The 23,323-nt window shown below is 43.0% G+C and overlaps 1 protein-coding gene and 1 pseudogene across 2 annotated transcripts; both read right to left on the reverse strand.

Annotated features, from left to right (window-relative positions):
• Nucleotides 1–330: 330 nt before the first annotated feature.
• LOC308434484 (glutathione S-transferase A2-like) lies at nt 331–14,824 on the reverse strand (the record flags this gene model as incomplete). Its single annotated transcript, XM_080934761.1, has 6 exons — nt 331–453; nt 1,250–1,381; nt 7,620–7,761; nt 9,012–9,144; nt 10,000–10,051; nt 14,738–14,824. 6 exons carry the CDS (start codon nt 14,822–14,824, stop codon nt 331–333), a joined length of 669 nt encoding a protein of 222 aa, XP_080790887.1.
• Nucleotides 4,308–5,203, reverse strand: LOC308434483 (transcription elongation factor A protein 1-like; annotated as a pseudogene). The gene has a single exon. The product of its transcript is annotated as a transcription elongation factor A protein 1-like (transcript).
• Nucleotides 14,825–23,323: the final 8,499 nt, after the last annotated feature.

Here is a 23,323-nt window from a genome sequence, read left to right on the forward strand (position 1 = left end):
TCAGGGATAGACAGGCAATATTGCTGAGAAATTAACCTGTAGGATAATGCAAGATTGACTACAACTCCTGGGCCTGAGCCTGGAGGAGGAGCCTGGCCAGATGGCTTGGGATGGGGTTACCGTTTAGACTAGCTTGCTTTTCTTAAAGGGATTTTAGTTTGCCCTCCTCTTTAGATGCAACACCAGGAATCCCAGATCACACTTCAAACACTACTTCCATATAGTATTTCTTTATGTTTATTATTTCAAAATGCCCAGGATCAACAATTGCTTCTCACTTTTGCAAAACATTAGAGACTGGAATACAAAAAACTGGTCAATGCAACTTCACTAAAACTTGAAAATCTTCCTTGCTTCCTCAATTTTCTTTGCATCCATGGGAGGCTTTCTCTGGCTGCCAGGCTGTAGGAACTTCTTCACATTGGGGAGGCTGCTGATTCTGCTCTTGAAAGCCTGTAATCCAGAAACCACAGCTTGAGAGTTGGTAGTCTTCATGTGCAAAACCCAGGAATTTCAGCACCTTCCACAACACCATCAACCTCATCCTTGCTACAGCCCCAGTGTAGACATGAGAAGCATGAAAAACCATGAGCCAGAAACCACAGCTCAGCAATGTTTGTCTTAAGAGCTCCTTTGACATCCAATGACCATCTCCTCTAGAGAAGTCCTGTAGGTCTGTCTCTGTGGCACTGACTCTTGGGTGTGAGAGGAGAGAGAAGCAAAGAAAAAGGAAGACATGGAAAACTGAATGGAGAAAATGGAGATAGGAAATGTCCAAGACTAACCAGAAGCAACTCTGCCATTTTTCACACTGGGAGACTAAGATGGGGTCACAGGGGTGGGGTGGGGAGGGAATGAGGGGGACTGTGGGGAAGCAAATATAGAAAGCAGGAAACAGAGCTGAGGGGGGGGGGGATTGACATGACAGAGACCTTCTCAGACACTGAGTGAGCCAAGACAAGACAAAACCACACCAGACTGAAGATGCACTAGAGGCCAGAGGCATCCTGCCAGGCACAGAGTCAAGGAGAGAGCCTCCGGTCCTGCATCTTTCTCATTGCAAAAGACAAAATACTTTTCTGGTGATACCATCCTCAAATCTCCACACATAACAAGATTATTTTCAAGCTTCAACCTGAGGGTCTAGTAGCTCAGTTTCCAGGCCAGAGGGTGGGACCTCAGCCCACGGGCCAACCATTTTATTATTGTCAGAGGCTTGTGTGTGGCTGCTGCTCTGAGGTGGTCTCACCTTGAGCAGAGGGAAAGGAGTCAGAAGGCTGGCGTCAAGCTCTTCAACATAGAGGAGAAGTTCCAGCAGGTGGATGTCCACCCTGGTCAGCCTGTTGCCTACAAGGTAGTCTTGTCCATGGCTCTTCAACACCTGCAAAATTAGAAGAGCCCCATTATGAACACAAACACGTGGGCTGAGGCGCTCACTCTCCTCAAGTCTCTCAAGTTGACAGGACTTCTACTCAGCTTCAAGTAAAGATCCACTGAAAGGCTTTTACATTGTCCATATATAGATAAAATAATTATAATCACCACATTCAAATCAAAAGGAAGCAAGTATTCTGAGTACACAGCTCACTGTATACATGGAGTGCATGAATCTCATATCAGAGACAATTTCAGCTATGATGACTGGAAAGTGTGTCCTATGCGTCAGGCCTTTGAATGTCATTATCAAAGGCTTCAGGAACCCGGCATGTTAGGACCAGGCGGATCCTAAAGCTCTCCCTGATTCTACAGAGCAGAGGCAGCACTGACAACTTTTAGTAAATTAATGAAAAATAATGTAATAATTTATGAAATATGTGAGGAGCCCTTGATGCCACTTCAAGAATGTTGGCAAGAATATTTACATTGGGTTTGGAGGGCAAGGAGTAAGCTCAGATATGATATTTACATCGGACTAATACAGCCAATGAATATATTGTATTTCTTTTATGTTGGTCACCCTGATAAACCTTGAGACACAGTAACCATGGGACTTTATTGCCTTGTTTGATTACTTTGTCTTTTCTTTGTTTGTTTTCTTGACTGCTATTCTTTGATCTAAGAACAAATCCTATTTTTGGAAAGTCACCAGAATGGTATAAAAGTAGACTCAAAAAAAAAATAAACCTGATTCAGCTTCAGCACTGGCTGGGGTCATATTATAATGTCATTAATTGTCTTTTCTTTTCTATCCTCACTCCATTCCTGGAGGCCCTGATGAATAACTGTGCTGCCTTGGTCAGGAATGGGTTTTCAAGTCAGGTCTCCTCAGACACTATCCAAGGATGGAGCAAAGGGAGGAGACTTCTAAGTGCTTGGAAGCAAAGAGCAAGAAACCAGGACAGGGGTCTTGTGACCTCAGTTCCTTCAAAACCATGAAATTATTCTTGGATTATGCTTCTTTGCCCCTCCCAGATTTACTGGACAGGAGTGACTTTAACTCAGATCATTCACTACATTTGGCTACTCTTTTTTTATTCATATGCTCCTATAAAAAACATGTTTTAGTCACTTTTTTATTTTAAAAACAAAGATAAAAGAACAAATTTTAAGCATTTTTGCATAAAGGTATATGAATACATTTTTTCAGTGCTTAGTTTTTTTCCCCCAAAGGTTTGATAGTGTACATTAAGGTCTTACTAGTTACAATGAGCAAAAAGTACATGTAAAACAGGATGTAACCCAGAATTAGTCAATTTTTTTCTTAGTGTGTAAGGATTGAGCATATGGTTTTTTCTTTTCTTTTTTTTTCTTGAACTTCACACAGTCTGTGAGTTGTTTCTGGGGTATTCAGAGCTTTCTGGGGGTTAGTATCCCATTATCAGTGACTGCATAGTATGTCTGTTCTTTTGTGACTGGGTTATCTCACTCAGGATGATATTCTCTAGATGCAACCATTTTCTTTTCTTTTTTTTTTTTTTTTTTAGGTTTAACAACAAAAAAATTATTTATTTACAAATTTTAAAATGGATCACTTAAAAGTGGGACTATTTTATTAACCTTATTACTTTTAAACTAATTCTTTCAAAATGTACTTTATTTTTAAAGTGACAAATTACCCATGGACCAATCCTTTAAACATGTTAAGTGTTTTCTATGTGATGTCAAATGATCTGCAGAGCAGCGTGCAAAGCTTGTGCAGTGGTTGACACAGAGCTCTGAGCACAGGAAGAAGCGAGTCAGGTATATAAGCTTTGTAACGGTGGCCTTACCATATGCATTAGAGCATCTGTGTCAGGAAAATGATGTGAAAACCACTGCTTATTACTAGCAAAACAAATGGGACACATTTGAACAAAAGCAAACTGTTAATTCTAGAAAGTAAATACTTAATTGTGAAGTATGTTTTGTAAAACTACCTGCTACAGCCTACATTTCAGTTGGCTTGACATCATCATGTAAGAAAAAATTTAGCACAAAAGATTCAGTCTAAAGTATTTTTTTTGCAACCTCCATATGCAAAGAGCACAGCTTAATAACTTCCATAGTTCTCAGGCTTAATCCTTGGTCAGTAGGTTTCCAAGTGCAAGTACAGTCATATTGCCTCCAGGAACTCTACTATGATCCTAACATTTTTTTCATAGCATGTCTTCCTAGGGGAAAGCTCATGCCAGTGAGGGGGGGGTCTGTGAAAAGCTTAGGAAATTATAACAGAGTTTTGTAAAACTAAAATACAGCACAAAGTCAAATAAAATAAACTGATGATAAGCAAGTCAGTTTTCAAAGTAAAATCTATTAAAAAATGGTAATATACATGTGTGAGAAATACAAGAAATGATCACTGTGGTTAGTCACAGACGCAAGAGATCTAAGGATCCAAGGCTTTTCGAGCACAGTAATTAAGAGTAAAGTAATATGTGAGTTCAAATTGAGTGCACAACTTTGAGAAGCTGGACAAGTATAACTGGAATACATCGTATGTTTGGTAACTCTAAAATTTATATTATGCCTTTTCCCTTAACATTTTTAGGTATATACCAAATAAAGCAATTTGTCTTTATGCATTAACAGATCAAAAAAATTTGTGTTCTAGACTATACAAAGTTAATATTTAATAAAATGCAACATCAACTTATAAAAAAGAAAAACAAAGCAACATATAATATAATTATTTTATGGTCTCCCAGCTGATCTCAGACCACAGAAGGCATTTAAGAGAGACTGTCAGGTAAACAACAAAGACCAACCATGGGATGTATATTGTTTACAAATTTCACTTGCAGGGAAAAGGAGTTGCCTGGCTTCATTTTAAAGCTAATTACAAAGTCGTTTTTCTTAATGGTCCAGATACCTTGCCAATTCTTCCAAACTCAACAGAACTTCCATCGGTTTCCACATTCGTTACAGACAACAAATGTTGGCATTGTTTGAGTTTGCACCTGTGTGTAAGTGCAGTTCTTCTTTCTACATTTGCCACAAGTGAACAAGTCAGTCTGGGTCCCACCGGTCTTGGCCATCTGATGCTCCCTGATGGCTTCTTTGGTCAGGTTTTTCCTCATCTCTTTGAGCTCATCACTAGCCATTTCCTCTGCTGTCATTCTAGCAAACAGGGCAGGAGGAAGATTCCCACACAGCACGTTTTCCCTTAAATTTGGATTCTTTGCATCTTTAAGATTTGATATCCTACTTCGTACTCTGTTTTTGTACTTCATGTCTGTATTCCTTATTTCTTGATATATAGCTTCCTCAATCTGAGATCTCAGTTCTTCCTCATCAGCTCCAATAGCAACATAATCATCTCCTGTCCGGAGAGCTACAGCAAGCATCTCTCTACACTTTAACTGCACAGAATCAGAAGTGCTCGGTGCCCGAGAAAAAGATGAAATGTAAGAATCTCGAGCATTTCTCTCATTTTTTCTGCAGCTCACATTGCTGCTGGAACTACTTTCCTCTCTTGCTTCAGGGCAATTCTGTGATGAAATTGCAGGTTCTTTTTTCTTTTCTTCAGGGTCTTTATCAGTTGATGGTCCATCTAATAATTTTTTTTCCAGGATTTGATGAGAGATTTGGCTAGAGATGTGACTTCTTCATCTGTACTCTGCTTGCGAATAGCATTGACAGACATTCCAATTCTCGTGGACTGTAGTAATTCCAGGGTCATGGGAATATTCTTAAGCTCTTTCAGTAAATCCAATGCACCAGCTGCATTCTTTTTCTGCACCATTTTGTCCATCTTCTTGGCAATTTGAATCACTTCGTCCTCCATGGCTCCAGAAGGCCTCCTCTCGCCCGGCCACAGTGGACGGGAAGCGAGAGAAGCTGCGCAGACGCTCGACAAGCCTCGAAGCCGACAGCCTAGGCCTTCCTCACACAACCATTTTCTTAAGAATTTGGTAAAGTCGTTGTTTCTGATAGCTGAGTAGTACTCCATTGTGTAAATGTACCACAATTTTTGTATCCATTCATCTACTGAAGGACATCTGGTTCTTTCCAGCTTCTGGCTATTATAAATAGAGCTGCTATGAACATTGTGGTGCATGTGTCTTTGTTGTATATTGGAGTGTCTCTGGGGTATATGCCCAGAAGTGGAATAGCTGGATCTTCAGGTAGTACTATGTCCAATTTTCTGAGGAATCGCCAGACTGATTTCCAGAGTGGTTGTATCAGTTTACAACCTCACCAGCAGTAGAGAAATGTTCCTCTTTCTCCATATACTCACCAGCATCTGCTGTCATCTGAGGTTTGGATCTTAGCCAATCTGAGTGTTGTGAGGTGGAATCTCATGTTTGTTTTGATTTGCATTTCCTTGATGGCTAAGGATGTTGAGGACTCCCTCGGATGTTTCTCAGCCATTCAATATTCCTCAATTGAGAACTTTTTGTTTAGCTCTGTACCCCATTTTTTAATAGGGTTGTTTTATTCTCTGGTGTCTACCTTCTTGAGTTCTTTGTATACCTTGGATATTAGGTATCTATCTGATGTGGGGTTGGTAAAGATCTTTTCCCAATCTGTTGGCTGCCGTTTTGTTTTCTTGACAGTGTGCTTAGCCTTACAGAAACTTTGCAATCACATGAAGTCCCATTTGTGAATCTTTGACCTTAGAGCACTAGCCATTGATGTTCTGTTCAGGAAATTTTCTCCGGTACCTATGTGTTCTAAGGTTTTCCCTACTTTCTCATCTAATAGTTTCAGTGTATCTGGTTTAATGTGGAGATCTTTGATCCACTTGCACTTGATCTTTGTACAAGGAGATAGGAAAGGGTCTATTTTCATTCTTCTGCATGCTGAGTGCCCATTAGACGAACACTATTTGTTGAATAGGCTGTCCTTTTTCCATTAAATGTTTACAGCTCCTTTGTCAAAAATCAGGTGACCATATATGTGAGGGCTCATTTCTGGATCTTCTATTCTATTCCATTGATCCATGTGCCTATTTCTGTACAAGTACCATGCAGTTTTCAGCACAATTGCCTTGTAATACAGCTTGAGGTCAGGGATAGTGATTCCTGCAGATGTTTTCTTGTTGTTGAGGATGGATTTCGCTATTCTAGGTCTTTTGTTATTCCATATGAAATTGCACATTGATCTTTCTAACTCAGTAAAGAGTTGGGTTGGAATTTTGATGGGGATTGCATTGAATCTGTAGATTGCTTTTGGTAAGATGGCCATTTTTTAAATGTTGATCCTTCCAATCCATGAGCATAAGAGATCTTTCCATTTTTTAATATCTTCCTTGATTTCCTTCTTTAGAGGTTTGAAGTTCTTGTCATACAGGTCCTTCACTTGCTTAGTTACGTCACACCAAGGTATTTCATAGTTTTTGTGTTTATTCACTTTCAAATTGGCCACACATGTGGTTACTCTCATGACTGTATACATTGCTCCTGTGACTCATCTTAACCCTCAGAGTAAAAATTGTCTGATAAGGTTGTCTATTCCATGAGACTTTAGTTCACACCATTCATGGACTCCATTCTTCCAAGTCCTACCTCCTCTAGTGAAGCAAAGCACGTCTCTCGGGAATGTATAAAATGCCCTTATCCTCAAGGACCCTAGTTTTGTCTCTCACTATTTACTTGGCAGAATTTTAAGTACTTCTGATATGTTCTCAGTTTACCTCCAAACAGAACCCCCACTATTAGAGACATTCCATGTACATTGGATTCATTTACTGAGTGGGTGTGACTTTTCTCCTAAGATGAAACCCCAAGTCCTGCAGGTGATTTTTCCTCAACATCTCTTCACCACCTCCTCCTCTCCGCCCTCCATCACTGTCCTTGTTCAGATATTTGTCCTCTGTCTCTGAAGCTCTATCATATTCTCCTGACAGGCAGCTGCTCTGTAACCTGACAGAATGTTTCCCCATCTGCTGTTTTCTGCAGATTTCTCTGGAAGCTAAGGTTATTGCCTTCTGTAGGAACTATGTCCTTCTCTGTGTGGCTCAGCCTTCCACAGGCCCAGTTCTGGTTGTGGCCATGAAGCCTGTTGCATGCTAGATGCTAGATGGAATGAGCCTGCAGTGTCCTTCCCAGGCCATTTCACACAGTGTCCTGTGGGGCCGGGAGATGCAAGGCAGGGTCATTGTAGTGAAGGCCAGTGTGGCAGCATTCTTGGTCTCCCAGCCTCTGCCTTTCTCTTGTCCTTGATACTCAATGTCCCCAGACTTCAAAGAGTCTACTTACCTTTTCAAAGACAGGCAAGTAGCGGTTTTTGGTCCTGTCTTTTGCCAAGGAAATCTTGGCTTCTCTTTGGTCTGGGGGAGATAGTATCAGTTGCTTGAATATTTCAGTCAGATCAGAAATGCCCTCTGAATACATGTCAATCCTGAAAGATAAAAGTATCCAAATTGTCAATGGTTTTCAAAGGTTCCCTGTTTTACATTTTAATCTGAAAACCTGAGAAATTTACACTGAAATGTGGCTGAAAAGTTTTTTGCCTCTAGTGGATCATTATCTTTTATATTTAACAGATGTATGAACTTTCCCCTTGAACATCCTGTTGGTCCTGATACACTTTTAGAATGTTTTCCAAAGGTCTTCTCTCATACATTACATCTAGACCACTGCTTCTCCTCCTCCCTCCACCCCTTCCAGTTAAAAGAAATGGCTACACATATATGGACCAACCCAAGCACAAACATCCACTGGCCCCCCTCCACTGATATGCAGTCCTAAGATACTTGGTGGCATCTCAGTAGATAACCAGCATCTCTCCAATGGGCATTTTCTCTCTCTCCCTTCTCTGTATGTCTGTCTCTGTGTGTCTGTCCGCCTGTCTCTCTCTCTGACATGGGTTATTCTCAGAGCTGACAACCTCCAGCCCCTGTTCCCTCAAACACAGCTCCTGACTGAGCAGCCAGAGCGTCTCTGCTCATGTCTCACTGTGCTGCACAGACAGAGTCACTCTTGCTCAGTGTGAGAACTTCTCCACCTCTTTCTCAGGAAGCACATCTGCAGGACTTCCACATGCTGATGCCAGATTCTGGGCCTGTCAACATTATCAAGACTTGTTTTTTCAAGACAGGGTTTTACTACGTAGCTCTTGCTGTCCCTGGGGTTCAGGCTGGCTCGGAACTCAAAGAACTCTGCCTCCTTTTTCCTCCTAAGTGCTTGGCATGGGTTAAAGGTGGTCATCCCACCACCAATTGGCAGCTTGCCTATTGATTTATTCTGTTAATCCACAGCTGACTTATGTTTTCCCTGGTTCTAATCTGCTACCATCAGCCTGGCTGCTTTAGTCCTGAATAAGAAGCTTCAGGTGGCCCAGGTCCAGTCACTGAAGTTGATCCCTGAAGTCATGATTCCACTGTGCTCAGGAGCCATGGCCCACATGTTTGCAGATGGGTCCCTGTGCTGTGCTGAGGACACCATCCTCTGCTGTAGTCACAGTCACCTGAACCCATGCCATCTGCTCCTCCCTTCCCTCCACACACTCTGCCACACTTGGCCAAAGTGTTGGTGCCCAGAACCAGCCTGGTCCTAGACACAAACCCTGCTGCTCTCTTCCTCACTGAAAGAGGGACCCAGATCCTTCCCTTGTTTCCCACTGGGGTAGTAACAGGAAATATACTGTACAGGGCTCTCTCCTTCACGTCCTTCCCATACAGGTCATATTTGGTGGCGATGTAGTTGAGAATGGCTCTGGTCTGTACCAGCTTCATGCCGTCAATCTCCACCATGGGCACTTGGTCAAACATCAAATCCCCACCTGTGAAGGATAAAGAGGAACGTCTGACAGTGTCACTTCCCGAGAGCAGAAAAGCATGGAAGTGTCTGGACCAGCAGAGGAAAGAAGAGCGGCTGTTTGTCTTTCAAGGGGAATCTGCTCTATCTTAGCCTCAGTTTCCTCTCTGCCTCACCCTCCTCATCCTCTTTGGAGCATGTCTCAGTCATCCTCATTTCCTATGCACACACATGTTGTGTCTCATGTATGTTTTTATGTTCACATTTCTGGGTACATTCAGGAGGTGAGGAGGGACAGCCGAGGGCCACCATGTAACAGAGCTAAGTAGAGAGTTTGGAATCTGATTATGTTCATGGCATTGGGTGTTATGAGACAGTTCTCTATATAGCGAGCTACCTCATGGTCCCCAGCCTATATTTCAGGGATAATAATGTTCATTAGCTATAATAAAAATGCTCAGGAAAACCATTTCAGCTGGTTCTCCATCCACGATTAATCCCTGGTTTAATCCATGTTTGTGTGGTTGTTGGACAGTGTGGGTAAAACACACAGGGAGTGAGTGTGCCTGAGTGAACTTCTCACTAGGATGCAGAAATAATGCAAAGACATTCACAAGGAACCAGACAAATCCTTGGAGTCATCTGACCTCACCACTGTCCCCATTGTTCCCATGTCAGGGCACTCAGGGAGCCCCACAGTCTACATCGTCACACTCTGTCCTCCTGAGTGTTCTCACCACCACCACCCTCCACCCACCACCACCCTCCACCCACCACCACCCTCCACCCACCACCATTCTCCACCCACCACCTCCCTCCACCCACCACCACCTTCAGACAAGCCTTCCCCCAGGGACCTGGTACAGACACACAGCGTTACCTTTTCTCAGCTTCTCCAGATCTTCTGGACTCTGTATGAACTTCTCCTCAAACTGGAAGCAGTACAATAACAGCTCATTAGCTCATCCTGTTACTGTGGACACTGAACCTCAGTGATCCCTGCTGGGAACTTCATCTGCAGAATGAAAACCTCCAGTAGATACAAAGGAGTCTGATCTGGGATCCTTGGAAATTTATATTAGATCCATCAGCAGACAGGGTTGAGCACAACCAGGTTGCTCATTCTAACAGTTATGTATTTATTTTATGTGTTTGAGTACACTGTAGCTGTCTTCAGACACACCAGATGAGGTCATCGGATCCCATTACTAATGGTTGTGAGCCACCATGTGGTCGTTGGGAATTGAACTCCAGACCCTCAAAGAGCAACCAAACAAACAAACTAACTAACTAACTAACTAAAAAAAAAAAAAAAAAAAAAAAAAAAAAAAAAAAAAAAAAAAAACCAACAAAACAGAACAAACAAATCAGAAGCCCCATGCTGTAGGAAGCCTAGATGAGACAGAAATATGGCTTAGCATTTTAGATTTTGCAGTGAACCCAGATTTGGTTTCCAGCATCAATGTATGGTCGCTCAGAATTACCTCTAATTGTTCTCAGGGGGGAATGTAGCCCTGAACTCTGCTGAACACACACACACACAAGGATACACACACACACATACAATGATAATACAAATATGCAGTTTGGATCTGGCTTGAACACCAAGCAACAACATCTACAGGAATGTTTCACCAGTTCCTTAACCCTAACTTGTCAACACCAAGAACCTGCACATCTATTTTGAAACATTAGAGGGAAGGAATTAACCAAATTATTTTAGAATTATTTGTAGGTATTGCTCTTCAGACTGTAGAAATTTTCCATGTGATGTATATAAGAGGCAAAGGCACCTGATTCACAACTGGTAAATCTCTCAGTTTTAAAGGGTATCCTTTCGGTTGGTTTGGTTTTGTTTGATTTGGTTTGGTTTGATTTGGTATAGTTTGATTTTTCAAGCCATGGTCTCTCTGTGTAGTTTTATCAGTCTTAGGACTCACTCTGTAGACCAAGTTGGCCTCAAACTCGTAGACATCCCCCTGCCCCTGCCTCCCAAGTACTGGAATTAAGGACATACCTAACCACCTTATAGCTTCTGTTTATTTTTTCAATATTCATTTATTTTTGTGTATGTGTATGTTATCTGTGTGGACACTCACACACACACACACACACACACACACACACACACACACACACACGCTAGACACACTAAAAGACACACCAATTTGTGTTTCCACATGGGTTCCTAGGCTCCTCTAGAGCTCAGCAGTACCACTTTGCCTTGCCTGAGTCATCCTGACTTAAGTCACTCCCTTCTTTTCTTCTGTAGTTCAAAAGGACATTTTAGCCTTAAAGGTTGAAAATCGGCTTCTACCTTACTAGGCAAGACAGTTTGCTGATGGTTTCATAACCCCACAGGATTACATTGTGCTGGAGACAGCATACCATGACAGGGACTGCCTGCAGTAGGCCAGGGTTAGAGACATCTCAGCAGCCTATGGCAGTTCTTCATAAAAAAACAGTTGTTCCCACTTCTCCTAACCTTAGCCCTGGACAACAGCTGAAAGATTTCATTTGTTCGAAACTACTTTTCAGTTGGCCTTGGTATGTATAATTATTCCATTATATCTGACTTTCCTGTTTCTCCTTCTGCTCTGATGAATTCTGAGGCACAGGGGCACAGCCCAGCCCAGTCCTAATGGCACAGGTGATGCTGTGTGTTCTCATCTTCGAAACAATGCAATAACTGCACAGTGGAAGTTCCAGATTAATGCTCGATTTGCAAAGAAAATTTGAAAAAAAATTATTAGAAAATGAGTTAGGGTCAACACCGAGGTGCCAAGAAAGGAAAAAAAATATTGAAATTATGAAATAAGTTTTACACAGCATTTGAGAGTGGTTCCTGGATAAGAAAGTATAGAATGCTTAAAATTATATATATTAGTAAAACTAAGTCAAAATACTGGGATTCTTAGGAGACTCATTGTGTGCAATGTACAGAAGCAAAAGGCAGGAGAATGGCTGAGTTAAGGGTTAATTTGATTCTTTCTGGCCACTGCCTGGCAGATTTGCCCATGTCCTTTATCATTAGAGCTTATTAGGAAAATTCAAGTAACTGACCTCGGAGCTCTGAGCTCTGAAGTATAGTAAGTGAAAATTTAAAGTTTAAATAATGGTAAGTTTACAATTATTATTAATTTGGCCACAGGCCTGGAAAACAGGGGAAGCTGGCAACTTTGAGGGAAAATTGTAATTCTTAATTCTTTGTGGGATGTGGTTATTATTTTGAATTAGATTTGGCAATGATCATACAATGTATTTTTTTTTTACCTGCTATTGGAGTATCAATAAAAGACTGGAACAAGAGAAAGGCAAGCAAACCAGTGAGAGAATGTGTGAGTGTGTGTGAGCATGTGTGTGTGTGTGAGAGAGAGAGAGAGAGACAGACAGAGACAGAGTAGAGACAGAGACAGAGACAGAGAGAGTATGTGTGTGGAAGGAGAGTGTGTGTGGTGTGTGTGAGAAATGTGGAGAGTGTGTGTGAGTGATAAGAGAACGAACAGAGATGTGTATGAGTGTGGGAGTTTGAGAAAAGAAAAGTAATAAGGAGAAAAACAGACACACGAGAGAATGCAGAGTGTGTAGCCTCGAGCTGCAGGCAAGCTAGCAAGAGAAAAAGAGCAGAGGGGGAGGAGAGAGTAAATTTAGGGCTTGAAATTTTTCCTGTCAGTTTGTTCCTGAAAAGTAGTCTGTGCTTTTTTAAAATGTGCGTTCCAGGAACCCGTACTTCCAGTTGAGAACTGCGATCCTGTGTAGGATCTGGACCCCGACAAGATTGATAGGCACCATAAGGGGAAGTGTCAGCAACTTGCACAGCGTTCAGAGATGTACAGGAAGTGATGACTGTCATCGCAGAGGGGGACTGAAGTGTCATGGGTTAGTGGGGGTCAGGTTGATGGTGTGATTGACATCAGTGGTCAACCTGCAGGCACATCCATCCAATCTGGAAGGTTTGGGCCAGAGGCTCTAACAGCCCCGCCCACTGCCTTCTCAGTCACTATGGGACTCAGAAGGCTTCTGTGCAGACTCTGCCTTCCTCTGCTGCTGAACTCAGCAGCCCAGTGGCTTAGCGCATATCCCTGAGCCACAAAGCTGCCCTACAGACTCCAGCACCCAGTTATGTGTTTATTGAAAGCCTTCTCCCCGGGGACGGCACTGGAATGTCTCAGTCCCTGTGCTCTCCTTCATTCAGAAAGGATCCTGCAGAAGCCCTGTACATTTAGGAATGGAGAAGATGCGATTCCACAGCTGAGGTAAACGCCTTACCATGCCACGGAGAGAGGACGCCAGCGACCTTCCCAGGATGTCACTTCATCCGTTAAGCCTCCCATTTTGCTCCTATCCGAGGACAAGATCTCCAGCTAGCAGTGTCCACTACTTCATCCCCAGGCATTCCCAAGTGCTGGGCTCCCCTGGTGTCCACGGGAGGTGTTTTTCCTCAGTGCTGCCTCTAGAGGGCAGCACTAAAGCCTACCAGCATTTTCTGCTCAGAAGCTCTAAGGGAAACATTTAACTGCTGAATGCTGAGGTCCTTACTTGGGCCACTCACAGCTGAAGCTCATAGAAATGGAGGCCGCCTGAGGATGGGAGCTCTTTCTTATCACCATTCATATCCTCCAGACAGCCCTGTGCGTGGTATTAGTCGTGAGAAACGGATTACTGGGCATTGCTCTGTTCTGATAGGTTGATTGTTGGTACATTTTGTGCCAGGCCTCTCATTTATGGTAGGTGTTTTAAATTTAACTCTATTTAGTTTTTCTGGTAGTGTTTGTTCATTTAAATGTTTTTATGCTATATGTGGAACGGTGTGCGTGTGTGCGTGTGTGTCTGTGTGTCTGTGTGTGTGTGTGTGTGTGTGTGTGTGGGCAGGAGTGCATGCACATGTCTGCTCAATTCCCCATGATGGTCAAAGGCATAGGTCCTCTCTGGGGTAAAGCAACACTGAGAGGAGCCCGCACCAGTCCCCTACAGGAACAGTGTGGGACTTTAATGGCTGAGTCATTACTTTAGGCTCCATCCCTTTAAGCCATCTTTATCACAGAAACGTCAGGTTCCCTATTATAAAACTACAAGATTCAAAGATGCTGCATCTGACAGTCCCAAGTTCTGACAACCCAGCTGTAGTACACCCTGTTCCTCTCTGTGCCTTCTTCTCTGAGACTGACTAATGTCACACACACCTGCGGTGTCACTGGTCCCCACCACAAACTCCTCACTGTGAATCTCCAAACATAATGCACTCACTTTGAAAGAACAGCGGCATTCCCAAAACCACAATATCAGACCTTAAATTTGTAATAATTTAACCAAACAACCAATATTCAAGTTCCTATTTCCATATGTCTCAGTATATAATTTGATCAATCTCAAAGCAACTGATGAATAAATAATTGATCTTTTTTCTTCTAAAAAGGTCTTCTAATTGTGCATGCATGCTTCATAGAAAGCACAGTAAAATTTCACTATTTTAAATCAACCCACAGTCTTTTTAGTACCAGACAGTTGCCGTTTATGTCATACTTCCCAGGCTTCTCCTGGTAAGAAGTGTCTCAGCTTAGAGAAGGATTTTAAACTGGTCCTGAGGTCCCGCTGCAGAAGATCATTGCACAACCTACCTCCACGCCTGCTGCAGCCAGGAGCCACCTGATGCACTCCATTCTGCCCCGGGCATTGAAGTAGTGAAGCACTGGCTTCCCCGCCATGGCAGCAATGAGGCTCAGTGTCTAGGGGTGAAAAGGCAGAGGTCAGATTGGGAGCCTGTGCTGTGGGCACTGTTTAGTGATGCACACTAGAGAAGGGCAGTCTGCCTCCCCCATGGCTGGCCTGCAGAGAGCCTAGAGAGAGCTTTGTACCTTAATGTCTCCCCATTGGTGACAACCAACCTGCAGTTACACCAAACCTGTCTCAGCCAGCCACAGGCTTCACCTTGAGGACATAAAGAGTGCCTGGTTCCTACACTGATTAAAAGCCTGGTAGCCTGTTGATCCCTGGAAAGCAGAGCCACCCCAGAGGGGATGAGGTACAGTCCCTCCCCCACAGTCCCTCCCCAGGTCTTTGACCCCTGGAGTCCTCAGTTCAGAACCTTCCATTGGCTCTGTGTCACCCTGGCTGTGAAAATGCCATTTCTCCTCCTCTTCCTCTTGCAGCAGTGAGTCTCTGACTGAGGGCAGGGCCTGGAGTCTCTTCCCCTCAGCTCCACTTCCCCTCTTCCCACCAGCTCCACCCTCCCATCAAGCTCTTGCTGTCATCTTGTGCTGAGGGAAATGAGCCCATTGCTCCCTGCCCCACCTCTACCTGTGCCTACCCCCTTCCCCCACTGCTCAGACCTGGCTGTCTAGGAAGAATGGGAAGACTTTGCCAAGGGCTAGCACAGCTGCCTTCTCCCTGCTTGATATTACCATAGCTGAGAACCAGTGGGGAACTGTCTTTGAAGATGGTGAGACCTCTGTGGTAAGTTCCATTTTAAGATCTGCACCATGTGATTTTCCCCCCACTTTCTTTTGTAATACCTGTGACTTGGGTGTGTGACACTTTGTGGTGAAAGACCTGTACTTGTGTAACGGTGGCACACAAGAGTGATTTAGTGCCAACTCTATTCCCACAGGCCTTATTGATCACAGTAACTGTGGAGCTGCTGGGAAGTACAGTTCTTCACCTGATGAGCTCTTCAGGATCCCAACCTATTCCTTAGTTCAGTGTGTTGTCTCAGACGGCTCCAAGTCACATAAATGCTCCCCATTTCCCAATATAGTTCAATAGTCACACTTTTTCCCCACTTGCTTTCTTAGACTCACAATTAAACACACAGGTTATGTTGGGTATTTAAATAATAAACCAGTCCTAAAGCAAGAAATCCTAAGTATGAAACCTGCTAGTCTTTAGACAGAATTATCAAAACAGAGAGAATAAAGAATCTAGAAAACCAACCTGGGAATGTGACCTGGGGAGAGAGTCTGGGGTGAATTTAAGTTCCTGGGTGAAAGGAATCAGCAAGTTCTCTGTGGGACTGTCAAGTGCACTTCCAGAAAAGGACATTATTGTTCTACATTTTGACTGAGAGGACAGCCCGGCCCACTGCTTACTGTCCTAAGTCCCATGCACTCAGATTCCCTTGCAAACTCCACCATTTGGCTCAGTGACACTGAAGGAGGAGCAGGAAGGAGGGACAGAGAAGCAGAAGGAGAAGAAAGAGGAGCGGGAAAGGAGGAGAGGAGCAGAGGAAGGGAAGAATAAAGGACAGGAGAAAAGGAAAGGAGAAATGGGAAGGAGGGGGATGGAGGGGGAGGAGAAGGACTGGAAGAAGGAATAGAGGAGGGGAAATAGGTTCCTACTGGATGTTCACTCAAAACAATTCATACAAACCAGAACCAAATGCAGGTAAATCAATGGTAATGGGCATTGAATATATTCAAAGTCTATTATATAGAGGAGTGAAAATTACATAATAAACGCAGTTATTTTATACAATCAGTGCATGCTAACTAAAGGAAACACTGAAGAACTATCTTCCAGTGACACAGACTGGAGAACAGGTTACCCAGGTTATACAAGAGAGTACTGACCTGTGAGAGTCCTGGCCTCTTCTCCACTCAGCTCCCAACTGCAGCTCCAGAGGAGTGTGCAGCTACTTTGATAAGATGACAATTCTTACCCAGGGTGTGGGGACCAATAGCGAACAGCTCCTCCCATAGACACCCATAGAGTCCAAGATTCAGAGTGTCATGATAGACTAGAAAGGTGACAAATCAGAAGGAGGGACTCATGAATCCCCACCCCCTCCTGAAATTCTAAATCCTCTAACATAGTCCCTAATAAGGTTCCTCTATCCTATAAATTACCCTCACCCATGCTTCTATAAACAATTCTATAGAAACTCATCATCATCCTCTCCCTCCCTCCCTCCCTCTCTCTGTGTCTTTGTCTGTCTCTCTCTGTCTTTCTCTCTCTCTTTCACACACACACAAACACAGAAATACACACACACATGAAGTCAAGCAATAGGAAAGGAAGAAAAAAAATCAGTGTGAGAGTATTAAATAGTAGGACCTTTCTTACCAGAGTCAACCCACAGAACCTTCAGCTGTCCTAACAAAGTGAGAGTTTAAAGTTCTAAACTTGAGAGATGGTTTTTTTTTTTTTTTTGTTTTTTTTTTTTTGTTTTTTTTTTTTTAATGAGCCTTCATTTACAGAATTAATGCATTGACTCAAATTCAAGGCTAAATTGGAGTACTGGTCACATGGTTCTCTGCTTATTTTGTCTGATGAAGCATGTTAAAATATTAAAATCCAACAATAATATACCATCCTAATCTTTGTCCTCTTTTGATTTTAAAAAACTCACAATGGCAGAAAGGAATTTCAAAACTCACATTTAACTTTATCGGGATATACAATCTCCAGTCTGCTACAGGTCTCAGTGCAGCCTGTGAGTCCCTGATGTTTATTCTGAGAGAAAGTTGCTTTGTCACCATTAGAAATGGCATTTCAAAGCTAGTAAGAGTTACTGAACCTTCCTCCAAAGTTCAGACACAGAGCTCTTAACCCCAAACAAGGTCATAACTCACACACCCACATGCTGATTTGAGATTTTAGATACAAGCTTTGGTTCATGGGTCTTGGTTATTAATCATTACTTAATGATCTGGCTGGCCTCAGGGATGCGTGTCACATGCCTGACTACCCTACAGTGAGCAGGGCTGGCCTCTTTTTATCTTGATGCACACTGCTAATTTCTCTTCACTCCTCAAGGGCCCTTTGCAAAACACAGATGACAACCTAGCTATACTGCCTTTCAGGGTGACACACACGTCACCAGCTCAGCCTCGGCCACAGCGATGCATTGTGCTTGGTTCCAAGTTCCCATGGCAGGCCAGGTGTGCAGCACAGAGAGGCCACAATGATCATGTGACCAATTCCACTTTAGGGATAGAGATGTGTCCCAGTTTGTAGGTCTAGAAACACAGTGGGTGATTTGTCATGTGCCTCCCACCAAACTAACAAATGTCAAAGTTCTTGGGTGCAACTCCTGGACTTTATCTTCAATAAAAACGAAATGTGTCCTTCAAATGGGTTCTTTAAAATTACTTGGGTTCTAGAAAATTTGACGGGACTGGGAGAGCCCCTTGGTGGTGTAGCTGGTTCTGGCATGCTCCCCAGAGCTTGGGAGTAGAGTCCCACAATGGAAAAGACAAACAAGTTCAAAGCTATAGAATCTCCAGATGCTATTCCTCAGTGTGAAAGTTAATGTAGACACCCAGACCCCTTCATCATACCATTTTGAGTCTGTTTCTCTTAGTTCCTTAAGAGGTTGTGCAAAGAAAAAATTTTTTAAAAAAGCGTATGCTTTTGAAGAATGTCAGTCGTGTTTTGGAATATATCTTGGGCCTTGCTGAGAGTAGGCTTTCTCAGAGGCTCCAGTGAAAGGACAAAAATCAACCTACTTCTGTGTCGGTGCTAAGGAGTGGACTTGTTGAGGCCAGTTGGGGGGGGGGAGACCTGGCTTTCAAGGAGTTAAAGTTTTGGTTACTGGCTTTCCCCTTGAATAGACAGGAGTTATTAGTCCCAAGGCCACCATGTGCTCCACCTGAAGTGCTCTTGCAATGGCCCTTCTGTTTCCTTTGTGCAACATTGTGTGAATAGCCTCCTGCTGACATTGTCCCATTATATGATAGTCTCTGCTCTCTTTGTCCTCTTTCTCCCCTAAACACAAACATGGATTTACTTCTTTATGTTACTTAGTATTTTCATTATTTACATCCCAAATATTGCTCCCAAACCCCTCTTCCCATCATTTCTAAGAAGGGCGCCCCCACAATGGATACACTCCTTTAATAAACTTTTAACATAAGAAATAGCTTGTGTAAGACTTTCCCATTTTAAACATGAGTGTCCTTACCTCTGACCCTCGTATTTTGTCTCTCAAAGGACCCTATGACTGAACACTGAAGAGTCACCAGCTGGGCCATACCAGGCCCTCCTTGTTATTTCCGGGTGACTTGATTAAATATATATATATATATATATATATATATATATGTATGTATGTATGTATGTATGTATATGTATGTATATATATGAATATCTATGTGCTTTATATGTGATCTTTGTATGTTACATATGTATATGTTATATATATACATATATAACATGTGTGTGTATGCAAAATAACCTAAATTAATGCTGTTTCTCCCTCAACATATGATTTCCCAGCATTATGTGCAATCAGTATTTGAATCTTCCTAATGAATTTACTTTCTTGGTTTATATTTATTTCTTATTTCAGATCCAAGACTTCTGCCTTTTTTTCATTCTTTCCCTTTCATTCATTCTTTCTTTCGTTTTCTTCCTTTCTTCTTTTTTTAATTCATATGAAACTACTTCAAAACCAGTGGTTTTCCTGCATGTATGCATGAACACTAGCATGTGTCTGGTGCACACAGAGGTCAGAGGCAGGCTTCAGATACTGAAACTGAGGTTACACCATGTGGACGCTGGAAAATGAACCTAAGCCCTCTGCTAGGACAAGTGCCATTCTCTGCTGAGCGATCTCTCCAGATGGAAGGAAACTGCTGCACAACAGGGGCACATGCCTGTGATCTCAGCACTGGGGAAGCAGAAGACAATTCAAGGCCAATCTGTTCTACAGAAAGAGTTTCAGGACAACACAAATGCCCAGCAAAATCCTGCCCCCAGAGCAAACATACATAAATAAATGATTGTAAATGAGAGGCAGAGAGATTGCTGCTCCAGAGGAGAATAAGAGGTTGGTTCCCAGGAGGCTCCCAACTGGCTATAATTCCAGCTCCAGGAGAACTAATGCCCTCTTCTGCCTCTATGAGAACCGGTGTATACAAGCAACATAAATGCAAACACACAGACACATACACAATAACAACAACAACAATAATAATAATAACAACAACAATAATAAGCTAAGGTTGAAAGAGAGTGGGGATATAGCCTAGTGATAAAACTGTCTGAGGCTGTAACTTCAAATGCCTGTACCACAGAACCAAATGAAAAGAACAGCCAGCATGGCGCAGGATTAGCTTTGCTGTGCGTCAGTTCAGCTGGTTCAGTCCTCAGGCTGCCACAGTTCATAACTGTACATGGACAGCCTGGAACTCTGAGTTCACCGTCTCAAGGTGTCACTAACTTTTGTTCACTCCCTTATCTCTGAGCCCAGTGCTTCAGGGCTGAAGTGGAGCTGCTGACCCTGCTGGTGTGGAGTGTAAATGTGTGCACCGAGTCACACAAGCCCCAGGAAGGTACGGTTAGGATGCTTTGTGAGTGTGAGGTACAGGGACAGAGAGGAGTTGGGCGAGTCCACAGACTGCAGGGATCTCAGCCCCTGGGTTCCTAGAGTGCAAGTCAACAGGTCATGGCTCAAGGGAGTGCTTAGAGTTCTGGAAGAGTCTCTCTAGGCAGGATTCCACCAAAAAGGAGTCTAGATAAATATTTATTAGTCACAAATACAATCCAAAGCAAATACTTTGTCAAATTTTAAAAGTCATTGGAAGTCAAAGTCCAGGTCATTAACAGAGGAAGAGATTGGGGGTGCAAGGAGGGAATATGTAATGGGATATAGGTAAGAGGGGAGCAGGACTGCCAAGCCAAGCCGGGAAGGAAAGGGCTTCCCTTAGCTGACGAGGAGAGAGTGTTGGGTGACAAGATGCATGTACACTTGTATGTGTGATACACACCTGCTTGAAGACAACCTAATGAAACCCATTACCTTCCTGTGAAAACCTAAAAGACCTTTCAATAGGTTCCATCTCTGATTTAAAGATAATGAGGAAATAAAAAGTTGCAGCATTGAGTTTTGCACCTGGCTTTAATAAAAATTGTTATAACCTACTCTGTGTTCACTGTGATAAAACAAGATCCTAAGGCTGAGCTTTGTTTTGTCACTCACTGCAGTTGGCAGCAGAGAAGGTAGAAGGTGTACAGTGTCTACTTCTGAAGACCAAGGAAGTGATCAGAGAACCAGTCTCATGGAGATCGTTCAGAACGTGGAAAATCAGAAAAGTAAGCTCCCATGTTCCCAAAACCACTCTGAAATCTTCCAGCTACAAAATTTTTTCTACTATTTTTGAGATTATAATAAAATTATATTAGTTTTCTTTTCTCTCGCTCCAAACTCTCCAATACACCCCTCTTGTTCACTTTCCAATGCCTAGACTTTGCTCACCCACGTGTGGCAACATATGTGGATGAGTATGCACATCTATATCTAACTACTGCTCACAACTACTTCACCATTTTGTTTTGTATTTGAAAGCAGGATCCTCCAAGAGTAGCCCAGGCTGGTTGAGAGATCAAAGTCTTCTGTCCTCTTCCATCCAGAGGCAGGAACTGTAGCCATGAACTAAGATTTTTATCTCTGAAGACAGTGTCAAGAGTTCATGATTTAATTTTTACTTAAAGTTAAATGAGTAAGCCTCTATCTCAGACATAAAAAGCCAGCCATTGGCCAGGCAGTGGTGGAGCACACCTTTAATCCCCACACTCAGGAGGCAGAGGCAGAAGGATCTCTATGAGAATGAGGCCAGCCTGGTCTACAGAGCAAAGTCCAGGAGAGCCAATGGTACAGAGAGAAACCCTGTCTGGAAAACAAAGAAAAAGCAAGCCAGCAAGCCACTGTGGTGCCTATACAAAGTACCAGCGGGAGAGCCTAGAATCAGGAGAGTAAACGTCATACCAGACTGGCTTATAACAAGAGCCCTAGTACACATTTTATATATGCTTATTAATTATGAAGCTAAACTAGATCTCTAATTACTAGGCATATTTTACTCTAAATGCTAGGTCCCACAAAAGTACCTCCAGACCACAGAGAGAGAGAAGAGGATATTTGAACACAATCACCCCGTCTTCCATCATTGTACTCTGGTCTCAGCACCTGTCAAGACTGCTCACCCCACCTAGCCTCTGGATTTTGCCCCTCTTGATGTCATTGGGACTTGAAGCCATAGGTTATCTCCATTTGTGCCTGGACTGTCAGATGCTACATTGCTCGGCTGCTTTGTCTGAAGCAATATTCCCTTAGCCCCCTCCATACTCCATTAACAGCCCCAGCCACAAATCAAAATCCAAACAAGCAAACATACCAAACAAAACAACCAAACATGCCTAGGTTTTTCTACCCAGACGATCAGTTCTATTTGGAGGTGGAGGAAAATCCCCACAAGTTCCACAAGTGTCTTCATTTAAATTCTTCACCCCAGTCTAACCCAGCTTCTAAAAGGCTCAGGCTGAATCTTCACCCACCACTCCTGCCAGAGCCAGCAGTGAGCCCTAAGCTACACAACTCACATGTGGTATTTCCCTCACAATTACCCTGATGCCAGTGGCTCCTCTCCCCTTTCCCAGCATCCTCCATGACCCTCTGCTCTGATGCAGGCCCAGGTAAGGACCTGGTCTCCCACAGTGGGCAGGAGGGACTGACTCCTCCAGAAAAACAAACAAACAAACAAAACTCTCACACATAACCCTAAACTCCACAGGATTCCAAAGGACTATGTGAAGACCTGTTTAACCTCTTCATCTTACCTGATAGAGAGCATTTGTGTTTTAGAAAGGCAACTCTAAAAATCCACAAGAGAGACCAGTAAATCAAACAAGCCAACAGGCTATATTTTCTTCATGTAAGTCAAACACATGGTCCTTTATTCCATCCGAACATTTTATTAAAAAAAATTCTTAAAACCCTGTATTAAAAGCTGGACATTGTAAGAATGAAAACCACAACACAGTTAAGAACACTGGTAAAAACCCCACCCCTGCCTATCTGTCTTGGCACACAGAGATCTGAAACTTGGCATCCAGGTCAAGCCGGCTTTTCCACAGGCAAGGCTGTCCCTATGTTGAAGTTATGGCAAAGGACATCTGATGGGGTTCCGAACAGCCCTCTTCCTCCTTAAATGTACCTCCTGGACCTCCGGGAACTCCTGGACCTCCAGGAACTCTGGGACAACTGGCACCACCAGAAAGGACTTTGCAGACCTCTGGCCCAGGCTCTGGCTAATGAGAAAATGTCTAGTCAGGTACATGCTTGTAAAGGTGATTTTCTAGGCATGATTCTGGACTTGTGTCCGTTTCAGCGTCTTCTGAAGAGCTTATTAGAACACAGGCTGCTGTACCTTGCCTCTCTAGCTTTACCTTCTTTGTCAATGCAGAGTGTACCTACATTTGTAAAAACT

The sequence above is a fragment of the Micromys minutus genome (genome assembly GCF_963924665.1).
Source record: "Micromys minutus genome assembly, chromosome: 21".
NCBI lineage: Eukaryota > Metazoa > Chordata > Mammalia > Rodentia > Muridae > Micromys > Micromys minutus.